The 18,861-nt window shown below is 50.9% G+C and overlaps 2 protein-coding genes across 3 annotated transcripts; one reads left to right on the top strand and one right to left on the bottom strand.

The window, feature by feature from the left end:
- Positions 1 to 1,184: 1,184 nt before the first annotated feature.
- LRR1 (leucine rich repeat protein 1) lies at positions 1,185 to 9,008 on the bottom strand. Of its 2 annotated transcripts, XM_082059450.1 has the most exons (4): positions 8,577 to 9,007; positions 8,397 to 8,495; positions 4,616 to 5,343; positions 1,185 to 2,140 (listed from the first exon to the last, which is right to left on the bottom strand). In XM_082059450.1, the coding sequence occupies exons 1-4, from the start codon at positions 8,754 to 8,756 to the stop codon at positions 1,888 to 1,890; spliced, it is 1,260 nt and encodes a 419-aa protein (XP_081915576.1). In that variant the 5' UTR covers positions 8,757 to 9,007; the 3' UTR covers positions 1,185 to 1,887. The 2 variants fall into 2 exon arrangements, with proteins under 2 accessions (XP_081915576.1, XP_081915577.1); XM_082059451.1 differs by lacking the exon at positions 8,397 to 8,495 and having other exon boundaries at positions 8,577 to 9,008.
- Positions 9,009 to 10,660: 1,652 nt separating this feature from the next.
- On the top strand, positions 10,661 to 11,759 carry RPS29 (ribosomal protein S29). Its single transcript, XM_082058405.1, has 3 exons — positions 10,661 to 10,822; positions 10,950 to 11,049; positions 11,638 to 11,759. Exons 1-3 carry the CDS (start codon positions 10,761 to 10,763, stop codon positions 11,644 to 11,646), a joined length of 171 nt encoding a protein of 56 aa, XP_081914531.1. The 5' UTR covers positions 10,661 to 10,760; the 3' UTR covers positions 11,647 to 11,759.
- The last annotated feature ends 7,102 nt before the right edge of the window (positions 11,760 to 18,861 follow it).

The raw sequence follows: 18,861 nt of genomic DNA, 5'->3' as shown, positions 1-18,861 counted from the left end.
CAAGTTTCTTTTGAGAACGACGTTTTGGTTCCGTTTTCTCTCCCCAAAGCCCCACGCAGCACTTGGGTCACACACACCCCTGCGCTGGCAGCACCAGAAAACAGCCCCAAAAACCAAACCCTGACTCGCTCACCGAGCGCCTTGGGGCTGCCCGTGGGGTGAACCCACAACCACAGCCCTTCCGCCCCTTGAGACAGCACAGAGAGAGCTTGTTTGTGGGGACTGTTGTTCTCTTAATCTTCTACTCCACCTAAAAGGTATTTTTCCAAGTGAGTCACCTTCGGGCTGCTGCAATCAGGGTGAGATCTCTCCCTGTACAGCAGCAGGAACGATTTGAAACGTCCCTGGGTCAGCTCTGCAGACCCGTGTTCAGGCAAACAGCCACGCTTGGTTTCCTCCTTCGCAAGTTCTCTGTCGTTGGAAGAGCAACATCTAAGGAATGATTCATCCCAAACTTCCTGTAGTTGCTTAAAAGTTACTGTTTTACAAACACTGTGTGAAAAGAACAGTCAGGTTATTTTGACATTCACGAAGTTTTAATGACGCTCAGTATTTCTGGAATAAAGGTTCCTCTGCCGCGGGAAAAGGCCCTTCAGCAGGCGTGCGTCAGGATTTACTTCTGCTGTGAACATCTGAGATTAATAAAGAGTTTCAGACTGATAATTTAAAAAATGTGCCGGAATGTTGTGCGAAACCTGTGAGCCAAGTCTGTTCTTCCAAAGCCCCTCAGGCTGCTCCTCCCACTGTGCGTCACATCTGGCTGTCACCCGAACCTCAATCTGGATCAGTTCTGCACTCAGCAATTACAAAAGTCGTTTTCCCATTGAAACTACACCTAATTGGCACAGCGGCGTGTTTTGCTATAACCCGAAGTGATGCACAATGTGTAGTTCGCCCTTGGGCAGGCAATACTGCTTCAAAAGTACCAGTGTAGCACGTTCCCTCCGCGCCACCGTGTGCTCCAGGGCACGGGATGCCCCAAGACTTCTCAAGAGACTTTTGTTCCACTTCTCCAACCAAAATGATTCTATCACACCCCGGCCAGGGACCAGCTGACAAGACATGAAATGAGGGTGTGGATATGCTCAATATTGCGGTATCTTCCCCAGGAAAAAGGCCGGGAGCTAATCCCTAGAATGCACTGGATTAAAAACTCATTTTCCAGAGAAAACACAATTCACGTGTACATAGAAAGGTTTCAAAATTTAATAATTCGACACACAGTGAACAATTCAGGAATCTTTAAAAGGTGAGAGTTAAGAAACAAAGTTGAGGTCATATATTTAGAAAAAAAAAGACATTTCTTGTATAACAAAGAGATAAAACCAAACACATTTGCTCTGGTAAAAAACCAGCAGCGCTGGTCCCTGCTTGAAGTGAGAATGCGACAGCATAACTGTTTCAAAAGCACCACCTGGAATTACACGAGCAGTTTTGAATTGCACACGCTGTAATTTCTTCTCCCAGCAGCTGACCCCATTGTTCTACAGTAAACAAGTCAGGAGAGTCCAGTCCGGTGATAAAGTCAGCGCGGTTTGGCGCAGGCAGAGCTCAGAGCCTCGGGCAGGAGCGGGCAAAGCAGTTCCATGTATGCTCACCGTCTGAACCGCTTACGCCACGAAACAAAGAAAACTGTCATGATATTCTAAACAAAGTCAAGGTAATAGAAAAAAGAAAGCAAAATACATTCTAAGGAAGATTCATTCAAGCTAAGCAACACTTTTTATTCCAACCAAAGAGAGATTTGGGTGGTGGAGGAACAGAGCGAGGCCACAGTGTCCCTCACCGCAAGACTCACATTTGCTGTTGGCAGCACGAGTGGGTAACACACGGAAAACGGTTTCAGGGTCCTCTGTGACCGGGCAGAGCTTTTGTGGCCGTGAACAGTCACCCGTGACTCTGCAGGTACCTGTCGAGGAACTGGGAGTAGCAGTCCAGGGAGCAGAAGTAGCAGATGACGGGCGCTTCCGTACCTCCCATGTTATCCACCAGGACCACGGTGTGCGCCACGTGGTGCAGGTTCATGGTCACCGTGATCTGAATGAAGCTGCTCAGACAGGCGCTGCCGCACTGGCACGTTTTAGCCACTTCCAGATCCTCGCAGAGGTGAGAAGGAAGGAGATGACATCCATAAGGGATTCTGTTGAACAAGAGGAGCGAGTGTGAATTCACTACAAAATTAACCGGTGTCGCTTTTCTGAGATCACAGGCAAGATAAACCTGAAATTTTGCCACTTGAAGTATCGGACTGGTTAGGAATTAAACGCCACTTTCTAAGACAGTCACTAAAAACACACAGTGATTTTACTGGCCCCTAAGTACCAAGGACCTGAACTCCAGAAGACACTGCAGCAAGAACCAGGTAGTTCACACAAATTGTGTCAGCCTGTATGACAGCGACAGAGAATTAGAGAATTAAAAAGAAGATTAAGAATAATGAGACAACTGGGCACGTATCTGCTCATCCCTCACATTAGCCAGAAGATCACTGTATTTCATTCTGGCCTGACAGCGTCTACAATTTACTGCTTGCTCTCTAATGTGAAGAAGTGGTAGCGGTGTAAAAACACCGTATCCAGAGGAAGGAGATGCAGTGAGCCTTTTACAGTAACACTACCTCGCAGGAAATAAATTAAGGTTCTCCCATCATATCAATAATGACATTCAGTGACAAGAACAAGAAATGCTGCTTCTTAAATTCGCAGCGGAGCGGCGTTGTGTTTGGGGCACCAAATAAATCATTTCCCTGGGGCGCTTTGTGGAGCTGAGCGCTCAGTGTGGGTATCAGCGGTGCCCGGTGCCGCTCAGCCGCACGGAACAGGTCTCACTGACTCACATCCTGACTACACCTACATATTCCCAATTCCTTCTCCACACCATCATCCACACAGCCGAGATTCCGGTGGGTTTTTTTTTCCACCACCTCGATTTCAGGACATCCTTTTTTCCCCATTAGGACAAGCACAATCACAGCTCTGGTACCTGCCCAGAATGCCACTACGAACATTGATTTCCAAACATTTGCTTTGTCTTCCCTCCTGTTTTCTTCCTTTCTCGAGGTTTTCACAGCCCGTCATCACTCCTTTCTCACTCTTTGTTAATTCTCACCTCCAGATGTCAGACAGGATGTCTGTTGCCCACTTGTTAAACTTTTTCTTTTCAATTTAAGATAATCTGACTAATGCTGCCTCCTAATAATCACAGACTGGTGGGCACAGGGGCTGTTTCCATCGCCCCTTGTCTCACTGAGGCTCCTGGAGCAGAAAAAGCCTCTTCTGTCTGATGCCAATTTTTAAAGCGCACAACATGGGGCCAGGGGCTGGGTTAATCACCAGGTATCCTTAGGTACTGTGGTAGTATAACTAAGCACCAAAATCTGAGAGTGTTGAGGGATTATATTCCCTAGAAAAATAAGCATGCCTTAATGTTTATATCAGAACCACTGCAATTTAGATAAAGTTGGGAAAGAAGGCACATGGAGTTTAATTACTCCAATAAATCAGCAAGGTCAGAAGTGGAGCAGATTTGAAGCAAAACATCGAGCTCAGCTCATTTCCAGGGTGTGTCCCGCATACCTGCAGACACCTTTAGCACCAACTTCTGAGCGATTAGCATGGATTTATGGGGCGCTCCCCACCCCCGAGGCAGGAATGGGCATAAAACGTCAACTAGGAACACTTCAAGTCCGTCTCTCACCCCCTTTCTGACTCTTTTCCATCTTCTTGCTCCCTTTCCACGCAGAAGTAGCAGCAACTGGTACCAGAAGGATCCCAGGCATGGGGAAAGGGGAGAAAACTGGTAACAAACAGCAGCCTGGCAAAGCTGATGATAATTTTAAATGATCAATTTAAAATCACCTCAGAACTGGGCTTCTCTGCGTAAGACAGAATGCTCTCACTCCAGCATCAAAGGAAATTGAGAGCTGAAGGAAAACCCAAGGTAGGGAGAAGCCTGGAGTGGGTAACACCAACCCCAGCGTGATATTCGCCCTCTGAGAAGCCACCTCGTGGTATTTTCTGACATTGCTGAGCCTGCGGAAGGTCCTGCCTAAAGCAGCGGCAGACAGATCTGTGTCTAACTAGGAGCTGGGTGGCAGCAGGAAACCTTTTGCCAACACACTAATCTCGCATGTGAAGAGGTAGTGACAAGCTAATGCGTATTACACGCAGTTTAATGCACTTTCATGGGAGCAAAAGGCAAAGGGCAACCACGTTTGAAAGCAATTTCCAAGCTAGAGCCCAACACAAAATATGATCCATGCCACAAAAGCTACTGGAAACTCCTCAATACAAAGTGGTTCGGGGTAGGAGAACTGATTAACTTTTCCTACGGCTGGGCAAAAATATTCTGTTCTGGTGCCCCTGTTTTGTGCACAAACAACATTTTAATCTATAGCTTTGCCTAAATGCTTCCAAGTCACCAATTTCCTCCATTACCCTGTATAACAAAAGTATGATTTTAGAAATGGAATGTAAAGCAACTTTAACCTCACGACTTTTAATAGGTGAAGAGCAATTACCACTGACAGGAAAAAAACCAAACAGGTCAGGAAAGTTTAGACTGGAGAGGTTTGAAGTGGGGCAGGTGCAGTGTGTGCCCATCGGGCTGCTCTTACCTGTAATTGATGGTGGCTCTCGCAGCACATTCTAACAAAGTCAATGGTATTTTCAGTTGTACGCTGGGAACAAGCGGGTTGGGCTGTTCAAAAGGATTCCCAAAGAGATCCAAGTTCTCCAGACAGAGTTTCCTAAAATCACTGGGCAGGAAAGGAAGTTTGTTTCGAGCTGCTGAGAGAAAGCGCAGATGATCTAACTGGCCAATCTTGAATGGCAACCTAATCAGCTCATTGTCATCGAGCTTTAAATTAACGAGTTGTCGCAGCTGGCAAAACTGAATTGGAAGCGCTTTGATTTTGTTTTGACTGAGGTCCAGGAACTGAAGAGATTCCTGAAGGGTGGAGCTGCACAGAGCCCCACTGAACGACTCCAGGTGATTGTCGTGCAAAATCAGCTCCTGAAGACAGGTCAGGTCACCAATAGTGGCCGGCAGCTGCTTAATATGATTATGACTTAGGTCGAGTTTTCGGAGTTTCTTCAAACAAAGCACCCGCGTGTCGATCCGAGCGAGTTTGCAATACGAGGCTTGGAGGTGCTCGAGGGAGTACGGAAAGTTTTTGGTGAGAGGATAGTCCCTTCTTGAAGTTATGATCATTTTGGTCTTGGGTTTCTCAACTTCCGAGGTCTTTGCTGGTACCAGAGCTGAGAGCGGGAGGGCTCCAATGTCGGTCCCCTGGTGAGCCAGTCTCACAGCTGAAAGGAAAGTCTTTAAATTGCTGGCATTTGCCTACAGGAAAAAACAAACGCGGAATTAAAAGTACATTACTCTTGTGCTCATTGGTACTGACACCTTTGGAAGTATTTTGTAGGTGTATCAGGAGATGCAACTCAGCAGGGCAATGAAACGGGAAAGAACTTATTGATGTGCTGTTTACAGTATTGAAGAGCAAACGGCGTGCGATGTGAATGAGAAGTTAGGAGCCCTCTGAACAATCCAGATCAAACAAACTGCATCGCTTTGCTCAGAAAAGGAACAAAGCGCTGAATTCACAGCTGAGAATGAAGCACAGGAAAAAAAAAAGCCCGATGCACTGTGATCACCTGCAATGTGATAAAGGGAGAGTTTATAAAAACACACACAGGGAAATCGGAGATCTGAAACTTGAGGCAATTGTTTCTGAAAGTTGCAAGGAAGAAAAAGGATGGAAGCTGAGGTTAAATTCAACACAAAGGTAGGTGGAAAGCTTCAAGGCAGGTTAAGTGAGTGCTTCTGCTCACACACAGTTCTTCGGTCGTGCCAACATCAAACAGGAGGATAATTATTTGCAATCCTGCAAACAACTAATTTTGCGTTAGGTGGGATACAATATAATGGCAATAAGGACAAAGAGTCAAATGAATCCACTATCAGATGACTTGTATTTTAAATAAAGGTCGGGAAAGCTACGATACCTTTGTTGTATTGATATAATTAAGTTTTATGAATACCAGGGTGACCAACTGTTTCTCTTCTAAACAGAGCAATGACCTCAGAGACTTCTGGATGCTGATGGCATATCAATAAAGGTCAAACATATTTGACTGCATCAGGAACCTGAAATGATCGTTCTCCTTAAGCATCCCATGCACATCTTTGTGATGCCCCATAACTGCAGGCAGATTTCTCATGTTCCTGAGGGTAATAAATAGATAATTAAATTTGGAAGCAAGGAGAAAAAGTCCTCCAGCTCTGTGAGGACCAAGTAAAATACATAACTCTGCATTAGAACTGAGTTACAGGCAATATTTCTTTGATCTCAAAGCATGAGATACCTGATTCTTGTAGCCAAAAAAGTAAGTTTAGGGGCTGTTCACGTGACTTCAAAATGAAAATACTTTGTATTCTGGATCCTTCCTCCACAATCCCTTAGCAAAAGCAATTTAGTATCTGTAAACCCTATTGTTGAGAAACCTTGAGTGTGTTGTGAAAAATACTAGGACACATCTAAGAAAAAAACAGCAAAGAATTAGTTGGAACTGTTCAGGACATAATTTTCTGCCCCAAGACTGAACTCTCAACCACAGAAAAAATGTTGGGAAAACAGGTTAATCTGCATTAATGCCTTATAAATTCCGTGTTTCAGAACTAAATGAGCGATGACAAGGCAATCAGGGTTCACACGGATTTCAGACCTTGTGTGCAATGCAGCAGGCACGGGCTTGTTGCAGGAAAAGAAAAGCCCACAGTGACTTTATTATTTTTGCTGCAGGGCTGAATGCTCCAGACTGATGTTTCTCAACTTAATTTCTGATGTGGCCGAACGCAGCAAGTCACAGCGCCCGGCAGAGTACACAGAGTGGGTAGTTGCACGCAATCGCTACATTCATACCTGGGAATTTCTCTTCTACAAAGCTTTTGTCTATCCTTGAGAGTTAAGAAACCGTTCTGTAATGAAATTATGAAAGACGAGCAGAAGCACTATGGAAAAAATATCAATAAGCTCAAATTGGGTTTCCAGATTTGAAGCATTTAAGAGGAATATATATTATCCCTGGCTTTGGAAGAATTTAGTGGATTTGTTCCTGGAGCCTTATGTTAAAAATAGGGAGTGAGGATCAACTCTGGTTGTTATTTTAACTCCTGTTTCATTAGATTTGGTTGAGACTTTCTATTCAGTCTAACAACATTGTAGACTATCATCTCATACAGAAAACAAGCTGTAGTTTTTAACTAAATTACCACCCACACTGAATGTCTGTCACACAGTTTCCTCACAGGTCCTATCAAGGGTCTAAATTACATCTTGTAGCACCAAGACACAGACCTTTCCTCTCTAATTTGATACTACTTGTAGATCCTTTTAGAACAGGTCTACTGTTGTGCCTTTGTTCCAAGACAAACTATTTGACTTCTCATACTTTTGCAGAAATGCTCAGAGTAAAGGATGTGCATATTTTGGATCTAAGACAACACGTGAGTTTTCCTTTTTACAAGATACAGAGCAAAGAAGCAAGATACAGAGCACATTTGCTTCCCCCCCCCCCCCCAATAAGTGCTTTTTCTTTCTTGCTGGGTCACATTTGTTTTCTTTTCATTAAGCCACTGTTCTGAGCACAGATTAATTGCCCTTGTTTCTCAATTCCTCTACTACAAGGCTACAAAAGATTAACTGAACAGGCACGGAAAAAAAAAGCGATCTACAAACTGAGCGCTGATGTGTGATGTTTTTTGGTGAGTTTAGCATTATTAAAAACACTTTATAGCTTCCAAATATCATACGAATTCTAAATAAATACACTGGCGAGTCCTACCACCAGCTAAGCAGCCTGTCCACTGAGACATCAATATCTTCTAGTTTTTTATTAGAAAGACCATAAGCAATGACCTGGTTACACAGGAAGGTGTCCAGGCGGGTTGGAATGTCTGCACAGAAGGAGACTCCACAACCTCCCTGGTCCAGGCTCTGCCACCCTCACCAGGAACAAGTTTCTTCTCATATTTAAGTGGAACCTCCTGCGTTCCAGTTTGTATCCATAACTCACAGCTGAAGAGCAAGAAATTGCATCAGAGATGAAAAAAAAGTCATTGCTTTCTCAATAAAAGATTAAGAACTACGGAAAAAATGGATTTTTAAGCTTCTCTGGGAGTTGAAGGGAGACCCAGAGCTCAACCAAGCTCACAAAAACAAGTGGGTTTCCCTGTTTTGCTGAGGACACACAGAGCCAAGCTCCTTCATGCTGCTCCACCAGGTCAAACGAGGCTTAAGCCCAGCCTTAGAGCGCGGATTAGCCGGACAGACCCCGAGCGGCCAGCGTGGGGACGCGATGGACCGGTGTCCCCCCTCCCGCCGCCCGGCCCACCTTGCTGAGGCAGACATCCACGGCGGGCTCCCGCAGCCGCACGGTGGCCTTGCCCTCCTCCACGAACCGCGTGAAGAACCGCTCGATGTTCTCCTGCACCTGCGAGACACGGCGGCCGCTCAGCACCCGCGGCGGGACGAGGGGCCCCGGCTCCCCCACCCCCCCGCGGGGAGCCCCCACCTTGTACCGCGCGCCGCTGCGGTCCCGCGCCGTGCACACCATGAGGTAAACGCCGCCGCCCCGCGCCCGCCCGGGCGGGCGGCCGAGCGACAGGAGCGCGCGGGTGGCGCGGCCGCGGCCCCGCAGCCCGCAGGTGGGCAGGAGCCGGCTGATCACCTCCACCTCGCACTGCAGCCGCATCGCCGGACCGCGGCCCCGCTCCCGGGCGGCACCGCCCCGCGGCCTCCCGGCACCGCCCCCGGGGCTTCCCGCGCTCCCCGCGCACAGGCGCCCCACGCGATGCCTGGCTGGCAGGATCCCGCCCGCCGGCCTCCGCTGACGGAGAGCGGCTGCGGGGCCGCCACGGGGAGGCGATCGCAGGGCGGGAAGGGAGGGCGGCGGTACCGGCAGCACCGGCAGCCGCGGGCAGCCCGAGAGACCGACCCGCAGCGCCACCGCCCCCTGGAGGAGGCGGCTGCGCTCGGCTCCGCTCGGCAACACTCGGCCCCGCTCGGCCCCCACTCGGCTCCGCTCGGCCCCCACTCGGCCCCGCTCGGCCCCCACTCGGCAACACTCGGCCTCCACTCGGCAACACTCGGCCCCCACTCGGCAACACTCGGCCCCCACTCGGCAACACTCGGCCTCCACTCGGCCCCCACTCGGCTCCGCTCGGCTCCGCTCGGCCCCCACTCGGCTCCGCTCGGCCCCCACTCGGCTCCGCTCGGCCCCCACTCGGCTCCGCTCGGCCCCTACTCGGCCCCCACTCGGCCCCGCGGCTCGAAGGCGGCGGCGGGTGTGAACACAATAACAACATCAGAAACGGAGGTCACGGGCGTTGAGAAACAAATTTTGGGTAAAAAGCCACGTGTGTTCATTGTGACCGTGCAGTTGCTATTTGCTTGATGCAGACACCCTTTGCCGTCTGCCTGCTCTGATGGCAATGGCTCACACTTTGTAACTGACGAGAATGTAGGGCCCTATGGAAAACTTGGTGCCAAAATAACAGGGAGAAATTCAATAAAGAGAGGAAGAAAAAAAATAAAGCATTCATAACATAAAAGTGGGTTGGTAAAGGTAGAGCAGGTTGGGAATCTCCATTTCACAGCGACATTTCGGTATCTGGGAAGAGTCTTTTTAAGCGTGGATGCAGTAGAAATTGGAACAAAACCATTGACGGGTTGTCAGCGCATTAACCAGAATTAGGAGAAAAACAAACAACAGTATTGGGTTTCCACGTTTATTTTTTTTAGTCCAGGGCTTAGACTTTATAATATACTCTAAATTTTAAAACTTCCCGCCCCCCCCTGCCCCCCCCCGAGTCGGAGCATGCGCACACAGCACAGGTGCCAGCGGCCGCCAGCAGGGGGCGGTGCGCGCAGGGTCCCTGTTGCCTTCAGTGAGGGGTTGTTAGGGCGCGGTGCCGCCTGGGTCCAGCAGGGGGCGGTGCGCGCAGGGTCCCTGTTGCCTTCAGCGAGGGGTTGTTAGGGCGCGGTGCCGCCTGGGTCCAGCAGGGGGCGGTGCGCGCAGGGTCCGCGCTGCCGTTTGCGCGGGGCTGTCAGGAGGTGGTGCCGCCTGGGTCCAGCAGGGGGCGGTGCGCGCAGGGTCCGCGCTGCCGTTTGCGAGGCGTTTCCAGCGGCCGCCAGCAGGAGGCGGTAGCGCGCTGGGGTGTTTGGGGGTCTCAGGAGGCAAAAGGCGGGCGCGGGAGCTGCCGGGGGCGCCAAAAAGAGCCCGCGTCTCTCTGTGTTGCCCAGGCTACGCTGCAGTGGCTATTCACAGGCGCGATCCCGCTACTGACCGGCACGGGAGCTTTGACCTGCTCCGTCTCCGACCTGGGCCGGTTCACCCCTCCTTAGTCAACCTGGTGTCCCCCGGCTCCCCGGGACTCACCATATTGATGCCGGCCTTAGCGCGGACGCCCGCTCGGCATAGCGCACGGCAGCCCAGAACTCCTGGGCTCAAGCGATCCGGCGGGCTCAGCCTCCCGAGTAGCTGGGACTACAGGCACGCGCCACCGCGCCCGGCGCTCAAACCCGCGGCCCCGCCGCCCCTAGTGCCGCCTCCCCGCTGACGTCACCGCGCAGGGCGGGGGAGCGCGGCCGCTGCGCGCAGGCGCGGCGCGGGGCAGGCCGGGAGGCGCCGCGGCGTTGATTAGCGCAGGCGCCCGCCGCCATCTTTCCTCTGTGAGCGGAACGAGTGAGGAGCAGCATGGGACACCAGCAGCTCTACTGGAGCCACCCCAGGAAGTTCGGCCAGGGCTCCCGCTCCTGGTCAGTGCACGGCCCCGGGGCCGCCCGGGTGGCCCTCGAGCTCGATGGGCCGCCCCGCTCTGTCTCTCCCCGCCCCCTCACCCCGCCGTTTCCCGCCCTGACCAGCCTCGCTCTTCTCCCCTCACAGCCGCGTGTGCTCCAACCGCCACGGCCTCATCCGCAAATACGGGCTGAACATGTGCCGGCAGTGCTTCCGCCAGTACGCCAAGGACATCGGCTTCATCAAGGTGAGCGCTGGGGGGCCGAGCCGCCATCGTGGGGGCAGTTTTGGGCCCCTCGGGACGAGAAAGGCCTTGAGGTGCTGGAGCGAGTGGAGAGGAGGGAACGGAGCTGGTGAGGGGCTGGAGCACAAGTGTGATGGAGCGGCTGAGGGACCTGGGGGGTTCAGCTGGAGAACAGGAGCTGAGGGGAGACCTTCTGATCTCTGAACTGCCTGAAAGGAGCTTGGAGCCAGGGGGGTCGGGCTCTGCTCCCCAGGAACAAGCGCCAGGAGCAGAGGAAACGGCCTCAAGTTGCACCGGGGAGGCTGAGGTTGGATCTTGGGAACAATTTCTTCCCCAAAGGGCTGTGGGGCATTGGAACAGGCTGCCCAGGGCAGTGCTGGAGTCACCAGCCCTGGAGGGGTTGAGCAAACATGTAAATGAGTTTCTTAGGGACATGGGGCAGTGCCAGTGGTGGGTTGTGTTTGGACTCAAAATGTCTTTTCCAGCCAAAACTATTGTGTGGTTCTGTTCTAAGCACCAGCAGTGGGACTCAGGGCGGGATGGTGGTGCTGCTTCCTGTTGACTCTTCTCTCCTTTCTCACTCTCTTGCAGCTGGACTGAGCACTGGGAGGATGAGGCTGTTCACCAGAAGCTCCCGGGGCTTTCCTGAGCCTCCATGACACATCTGCGGCCTCTTGGCACAGCCCTACTTAATAAATAGTCTCCCTGCCTAACTGATGTGTGCACATTTGCTCTTCTTGCTGATGTAAAAATTCTGATGTTATGTGTCTGCGGCACAGATGTGGGTGTCAGACTTTGTGTTCCAGCCTTCCTTAGGAGGTCCAGTGCTTCAGGGGATGGGAAGCTGTGGGGAAAACTACAATTAATTCCAAAATCTGACAGGGTGAGGGCATCTGGAGCCCATGGCAGCCTTTGGACAGGGCAGGTGTTTGCGGGGCCGGAGCTGTGTGTGATGTGCTGGGTAGTGTGAACTTTCTCCTTTGTGAGCAGAAATGAATTAATCTGGTGTTTTATGAGATTTCCAGCTGCTTGCAGGTGCTGGTTTGCTGGGACTGAAGAGAGTTGGGCAGGAGAAACACCAGGTATGCCAAATACCTGCAGCTGGGTCTTCTAGTTTCTTCTACAGGGTTTAAAAGTGTTGGGGTGCTGGCCAGGCTGGTTTTGGAGCATCTCTGCTGAAGTTATAATGCCCTGGATGAGATTGCTGACCTTGTGAGTGTTTTGTTCATGTCTGAAGAGGCAGATGGGCTGATCCCTTACAGCTGAGTGCTCTGTGTCTAGTTTGGCAATCCCTAATAGGCTTTTTTCTTCATCTCGCTGGTTGCTAAATAAGATGGGGTAGTATGGAGGGGATGGGGTGATAAAGCTTTTCTCCTGGGGTGAGAATTGTCCCCTCAGAGAAGGGAACGGGGCTGCAGCACAAGTGTGATGGAGCGGCTGAGGGACCTGGGGGGTTCAGCTGGAGAACAGGAGCTGAGGGGAGACAGGGACACAAAGAAACGGCCTCAAGTTGCGCCAGGGGATGTTGAGCTTGGATCTGGGGAACAATTTCTTCCCCAAAGGGCTGTGGGGCATTGGAACAGGCTGCCCAGGGCAGTGCTGGAGTCACCATCCCTGGAGGGTTGGACAGACGGACATGAGGTTCTCAGGACACGGGGCAGTGCTGGGGTGGGTTATGGTTGGACTCAATGTCTTTCCAGCCAAAGTGATTCTGTGATCCTTGGCGAGTCGCTCGCTGAAGCGCAGTTGTACTCGCCTGTTACGGAGCCTTTTCTCACGGTGACATAACCAGAGATGCTGTGGATCCTGCGGCATGAGCTCAGCACCGAGCTGCAGGAGCAGATCCCTGATATCACAGTTGCTGTCCTTCGCTGAGCTTTAACGTGCTGCTGCGGTCGGTCAGCTGGCAACAGTGCTTTAGGAATTACCTGATTTGATGAAGTGTGGAAAAATAAGTGGTAAGTAACACAAAACAAATGTGAAAATGTTATTTTTGTCGTGAGAGCTGCTGCTTCATTGCCAGGAGGCTCAGCCCAGAGCTATAACAGCTATGGGGAAGGAACAGCACTAAATATGATCAAATAATAGCTGAAGCCTGATACAAAAATTAAAGTTTAACTGTGTGGGGCTGTCTTGCTCAGACGATTTCCATCTTCCCTTTGCCTTGAGGCAATGATGTTGAACTGAGCAGATTTCTACAAGAATTTCTACATGCCGATAACACACAAATTCTCAAATCCCATGCAGACTGTTGTTCATGAACGGCTGACCAGCTGTGACGTGCTGTGGCCTGGCAGGATGAGAGCAAGTGGCTCCTTTTGCTGCTCCCGTGACCAAAAGCAGCCCCGTGTAGCACCCACGGCTGCAGATTTGGGGTCACCTGGGGAGTTTGGCAGGTCCAGGTTTGGTGCTGGGCTGGGGAAGGGTCAGCTTTGCAGCTCTATTTGAGCGAGAAATGGTTAAATCCCTGGTTCTGATCCAAAAACTTCAGGGTACAAGTGGGTTGCTGCATTAAATACATTATAATAAAAATATTTAGTTCCTCTGGTGGTTGTTTTTGGGTGTGTTTTTTCTCCCAGTTGCCACTGGTGTACACAAGGTGGTGAGTCCTGTGGGGTGTGTGTGTTTGACTTTGGTGTGATTCCGAAAAATCGGGAAACACTAATTGCTTTTCTAACCAATTACTGAATTTCTTGTATCAGCTGGGAGTACTTGATTAAGCTGTTGCTTGAGCTTTACTGACAAGGCTTTGCAAATGGCAGCACTATCAGAATTATTTGGACACTCGGACGTGCAAAGAGACATCCCAGTCGGGTAGGGATTTGTGAGTATTTGTCCTTTTTTTCCTGAAAAAAAGCTCCTTTCTGATGATAAAATAGCTTTGGGGCACTTTCTCTGCCCCATGGATGCTGTTGCAGGGTGGTGGACTGTGTGTTATCAATGTGATGGATAATGATAACAATAAAAACCCCTCTGTACCAAATAGCTAGGAATAGCGATTGAAAAGCAGCTTCATACTTGAAAATAAAGTGAAAAGATGGTTTTGAGTGACTTCGTACGCATTAAAAATACCTGAATTGGCACCTTGTAATTTGGTAAATGCTTTAGATGTTCTTGCCGTCTTCCTATTCTATTGCTCCCATCTTTCTATTGGGAAAGTGGTGGAGAACAAACTGTGATGCTTTGCTGCCTTAACTAGGTATTTATTGCCCAATATACAATGAAGACTAGATGCCAAAACCCTGAATTTCCTGAGCTCACCATGAAAATTGCGTTTGTTTCTTCCTAAAGTTGACGGTTACAGACCCTGAACGTGCACAGATGTGAAGCTCAAGCATATTTGGAAGCAAAATGATTTATAAAGAGCTGCTGATTCCCCTAAAGAAGAGGTAAAATCAAAATACTCTTTGAGGACTTTGCATTAATAGCGAACAACTAATGCATGTTTTCCTGTAGGGAAATAATGTTGTCTGTTTGGAGCCAAGTAAAGGATTGTGATGCTTTAACTTTCAAAGACATGAAACTCTAATTGCTGAAATAAAGTTTATAGGAGATTTGGACTGTTGGAAAAAAAAAATAACCAAACAAAACCCATCACTAAATTGCACTGGATTATGCACCAAATAAAATTTGCAATTGTCAGTAGCTCCAGGAGGAATTTGCAAAGCTTCGGGTAAAACGCTGGCTTTTAAACTCATCCTCAGGCTGGAAAAATGAAGCTGTCTGATGTGTTGAGATGGGAAAAACATGTAATTCCTTCAGGGCAGCTGTGGCAGGAGGGCTCCGGGGGAGCCTGTGCCTCGAGGAGACCCTCCTGGTTCCAGAGCTGGGCTCTGACACGCTGACATCTGGTTTATTGCAGCAGGAGGCTGCTGGGGACGGTCTTCAGGCTGTTTTCCTCCTTGTGGTGTCTGGGGGTGAGTGTCGGGCCCAGCGAGGTGGATCCTCATCCTCTAGATCAGGATCTCTTTGGTGACAGTGACAGAACCCAGGGAACAGCAGAAGATGTGCCAGGGAGGTTCAGTTGGACATGAGGAAAAGGTTCTTCGCCCAGAGGTGCTGGACACTGAACAGGCTCCCCAGGGAGGTGTCACGGCCCCAACCTGACAGTGTTCAAGAAGAGACTGGGCAACGTCCTCAGACACACGGTGTGACCTGTGGGGTGTCCTGTGCAGGGACAGCAGTTGGACTCCATGATCCTTGTCGGTCCCTCCAACTCAGGACATTGTATGATTCTATGGTTTGGCTCCTCACCCTCTGCTGTGGGGTTCAGCTCCTGGAGCAGTTGTACCCCCAATGAGGTCCAGAGCTTTCAGTTGGTAGCTCTTCAGCACATTTTTTGACCCATTGTCCCTGTTCCCCATCCCAGGACATGGTGACTCCTCACGTTTCTGCCCCTGGCTGGGGAGGCAGGAAGGATGGGACCCTGGTCAATAGGCAGATCCTCAATGAGCACAAACAGACCTGACTGAGCTGTAAAACAGGGTCTCCACCGAAGCCCCTTGAGTTGATCTGCTGGGAGCAGTGGGACTGTGATCGGAGCCTCCCCTGAGCTCAGAAACATCCCGGGATGGAGCCTCCCCTGCTCCCTGGGGAGTGATTTTCTCCTGGATAGATCTGTGAGTGAGCCCTTGGTCCTCTGGACAAACAATGATTTCGGCTGGGTACCCTGGAGTGGGAGAAGCCTCTGGTCTTGTGAGTGTGTGCAGGCTGGGGATCATCATTCCTGTGTGGTTGTATGGAAATAATATCCCCAACTGGTCTATTGAACCTGCAGTTTATTAAATGTTGCTGCAATGCTGAATAATTTGGGATAAATCCTGTTTCTACTTGGTTTCTTTGCTAAGCAGTTCTGCCTAGAATAAAGTCTGTTTGGAGCTTATTGTCTGCCTAAACTGACTTTCGGGGTGCTTCTGTGGTGGCTCCTCAGTGGGGAAACTGGGAAGAGGCTTTTTGCACGGTGAGATCTGCTGGGACAGGAGCTTGTCCAGGGATGTGGATATTCCCAATATAGATGTTCCTGAATTCCTGCAAGGATCAAGTTCCACCTGGGACAGCGTGGAGGCTGCTCCAACACGTGCCAGCTGCAGGCGATGCTCGGAGCAGAGTGTGCTGAGCTTAAACTTGTTCGTTACTCCAGCCCCAAGATGAGGGAAAGGGACCTGGGAGTTTTGGGGAGAAACAGGGTGTTTGGCTGTGGTTGCCTTGAGCAGCACCAGTGGGGGAGGTGGCAGCTTTCTGAGCATCCCGGGCTCTCACATCTGCTAGAAATGGGTGAGGTGGCATGGGGGTCAGCCAGGAGAGGGGTGTCTGGGCATAGAACAATTTGGGTTGAAGGGACCTTCAAAGCCCATCCAGTGCCCCCCTGCCATGACAGGGACATCTTCACCAGCTCAGGCTGCTCAGAGCCCGTCCAGCCTGGCCTGGGATGTCTCCAGGGATGGTTCAGCCACCACCTCTCTGGCCAACCTGGGCCAGGCTCTCACCACCCTCAGGGCAACAATTTCTTCCTCAAGTCTGGCCTGAATCTCCCTCCTTTAGTTTAAAACCACCACCCCTTGTCCTGTCATAATGGCTCCAGCTGTGGGTCCAGTTACTGCCCACATGAAGATGCTGTGGGCTTGTTCCTCTGTGACGTGACAGGGGGTCACCCCACTCAGCTCTGCAGGTCACCGGTGCTGGCACTTGGTGACGTTCTGCTGTAATACCAGCCTGGCTTTGTCTGGGAATCACCCTGGGGTGGGTCTTACCCCCACTGTCCACCCACCCACCCCGGGGGCTGCTCTGAGGAGATGTTTTGCAGCAGAGCACAGATTTCCAGCTCCAAAAGGGTGGAGGTTTCTGCTGTCCCGGACACTTGTGGCTTCGGCGTGCAGGGCTGAGCGGTGTGTGCTTAAAACCCAGCGCAGCAGCCTGTGTCCGACTGCAGATGGCGCAGTCTGTCCATGGTTTCGACATCGTTCTGAGGGGTTGAGCAAGAAACCGTCCTGCAGCGCGGTGCTGCCTGGGCTGCTGTGGCCTGAAATATGTGGGTGTTTTTCTTAGTAAGCTATAGCATGCAGGGAGTTTATATTGTGGATGCACTGTGCTTGCTTGCTTTATTATATAAAATATAACAAGGGCAAGTGTAGAGTCTTGTATCTGGGCAGGAACAACCCCAGGTTCCAGTATAAGTTGGGGAATGACCTGTTGGAGAGCAGAGTAGGGGAAAGGGACCTGGGGGTCCTGGGGACAGCAGGGTGACCATGAGCCAGCACTGGGCCCTTGTGGCCAGGAAGCCAATGGTACCTGGGGTGGGTTAGAAGGGGGTGGTCAGTAGGTCAGGGAGGTTCTCCTGCCCCTCTGCTCTGCCCTGGGGAGACCACACCTGGAATCTTGTGTCCAGTTGTGGCCCCTCAGTTCCAGCAGGACAGGGAACTGCTGGAGAGAGTCCAGCGCAGCCACCAAGATGCTGAAGGGAGTGGAGCATCTCCCGTGGGAGGAAAGGCTGAGGGAGCTGGGGCTCTGGAGCTGGACAAGAGGAGACTGAGGGGGGACTCATTCCTGGGGATCAATATGGAAAGGGGGAGTGTCAGGAGGATGGAGCCAGGCTCTTCTGGGTGACAACCAGTGATAGGACAAGGGGCAATGGGTGCAAACTGGAACACAGGAGGCTCCACTTAAATATGAGAAGAAACTTGCTGGGAGTGAGGGTGGCAGAGCCTGGCCCAGGCTGCCCAGGGAGGTTGTGGAGTCTCCTTCTGTGCAGACATTCCAACCCGCCTGGACACCTTCCTGTGTAACCTCATCTGGGTGTTCCTGCTCCATGGGGGGATTGCACTGGATGAGCTTTCCAGGTCCCTTCAATCCCTGACATTCTGGGATTCTGAGGATCTCTGTGGTTTGGATCCTCACTACTGCACTGGTGCTGGACGGCAGGATTGGGTCACAGCCTCTGGCTCCTGCTGGGGTGACCGTGGTGGCATTGCAGGTGTGAGCAAATTTCCAGTTCTTGCCTTTCCTTCTGGTGCGTGTGTTGTTTTTTTTTCTTTCATTTTTTTCCTCGGCTCCACTCTCATGCTCTGCTCCTGCTGTGCTGTCATTTTGCAGAGAAAGCTTAGAAACACACCCAAACCAGGACAGTGCTGTTTATCCTTGGTCATGTCATCCCTGGCTCTCTCCAACTTAATGCTGAGCTCCTCTGCTGCATTATAACACCACGCAGAGCCATCCCCATCCAGACCGGCACCGTAAACACTCCTCAACTTGAGGGCATTTATTCATAAATGTATTTTGGAAAAGTGTGACTTGTATTTTTGTGTCAATGTGGCTCAAAGAGACGCTGAGTGCTCAGATGGTGCGTTCTGCATCGCTCCTGCATGCACATCCAGGTGTCGCTCTGCCGGCACGGCAGGTTTTGGTAAAACACGTGAGATTTCTCCCCTTTGATTTCTGCAGGTGGCCAACCCCAAACAGGCTGGTTCCTCAGTGATGCTCACACATCGCAGGCCCCTGGTTTTCAGTTTCGTTTGCTCCCTTGGCAAAACCATCCGCTAAACCTGCCCCGTCCCAGTGCCCGAATGAGCCCCCCAGGCACAGGGATGCGGGACCAGCCGCGTTTCTGCTCTGAGCATTTAATAACACAAGATGAGCACCCAGGGAAGCCCATGCAGATGGGGTTTGGCGGGCTGGGCGCTGAGCACAAGTGCTTCTAAATAAACCATTTTCAAAGCCCGGCATTAGGCACCAGTGGCTCTCCAATCTGTGCCGCTTGTTAGGAGTGCGCGCTCGCCGCAGACAATGTTTATTTATGGCGTGTAAAGTCTATTTCAATCA

Source organism: Streptopelia decaocto, assembly GCF_964273445.1.
Source record: "Streptopelia decaocto genome assembly, chromosome: 7".
Classification (NCBI taxonomy): domain Eukaryota; kingdom Metazoa; phylum Chordata; class Aves; order Columbiformes; family Columbidae; genus Streptopelia; species Streptopelia decaocto.
Note: the sequence above shows the minus strand (reverse complement) of the source record. Positions and strands in the feature narration are given on the sequence as shown.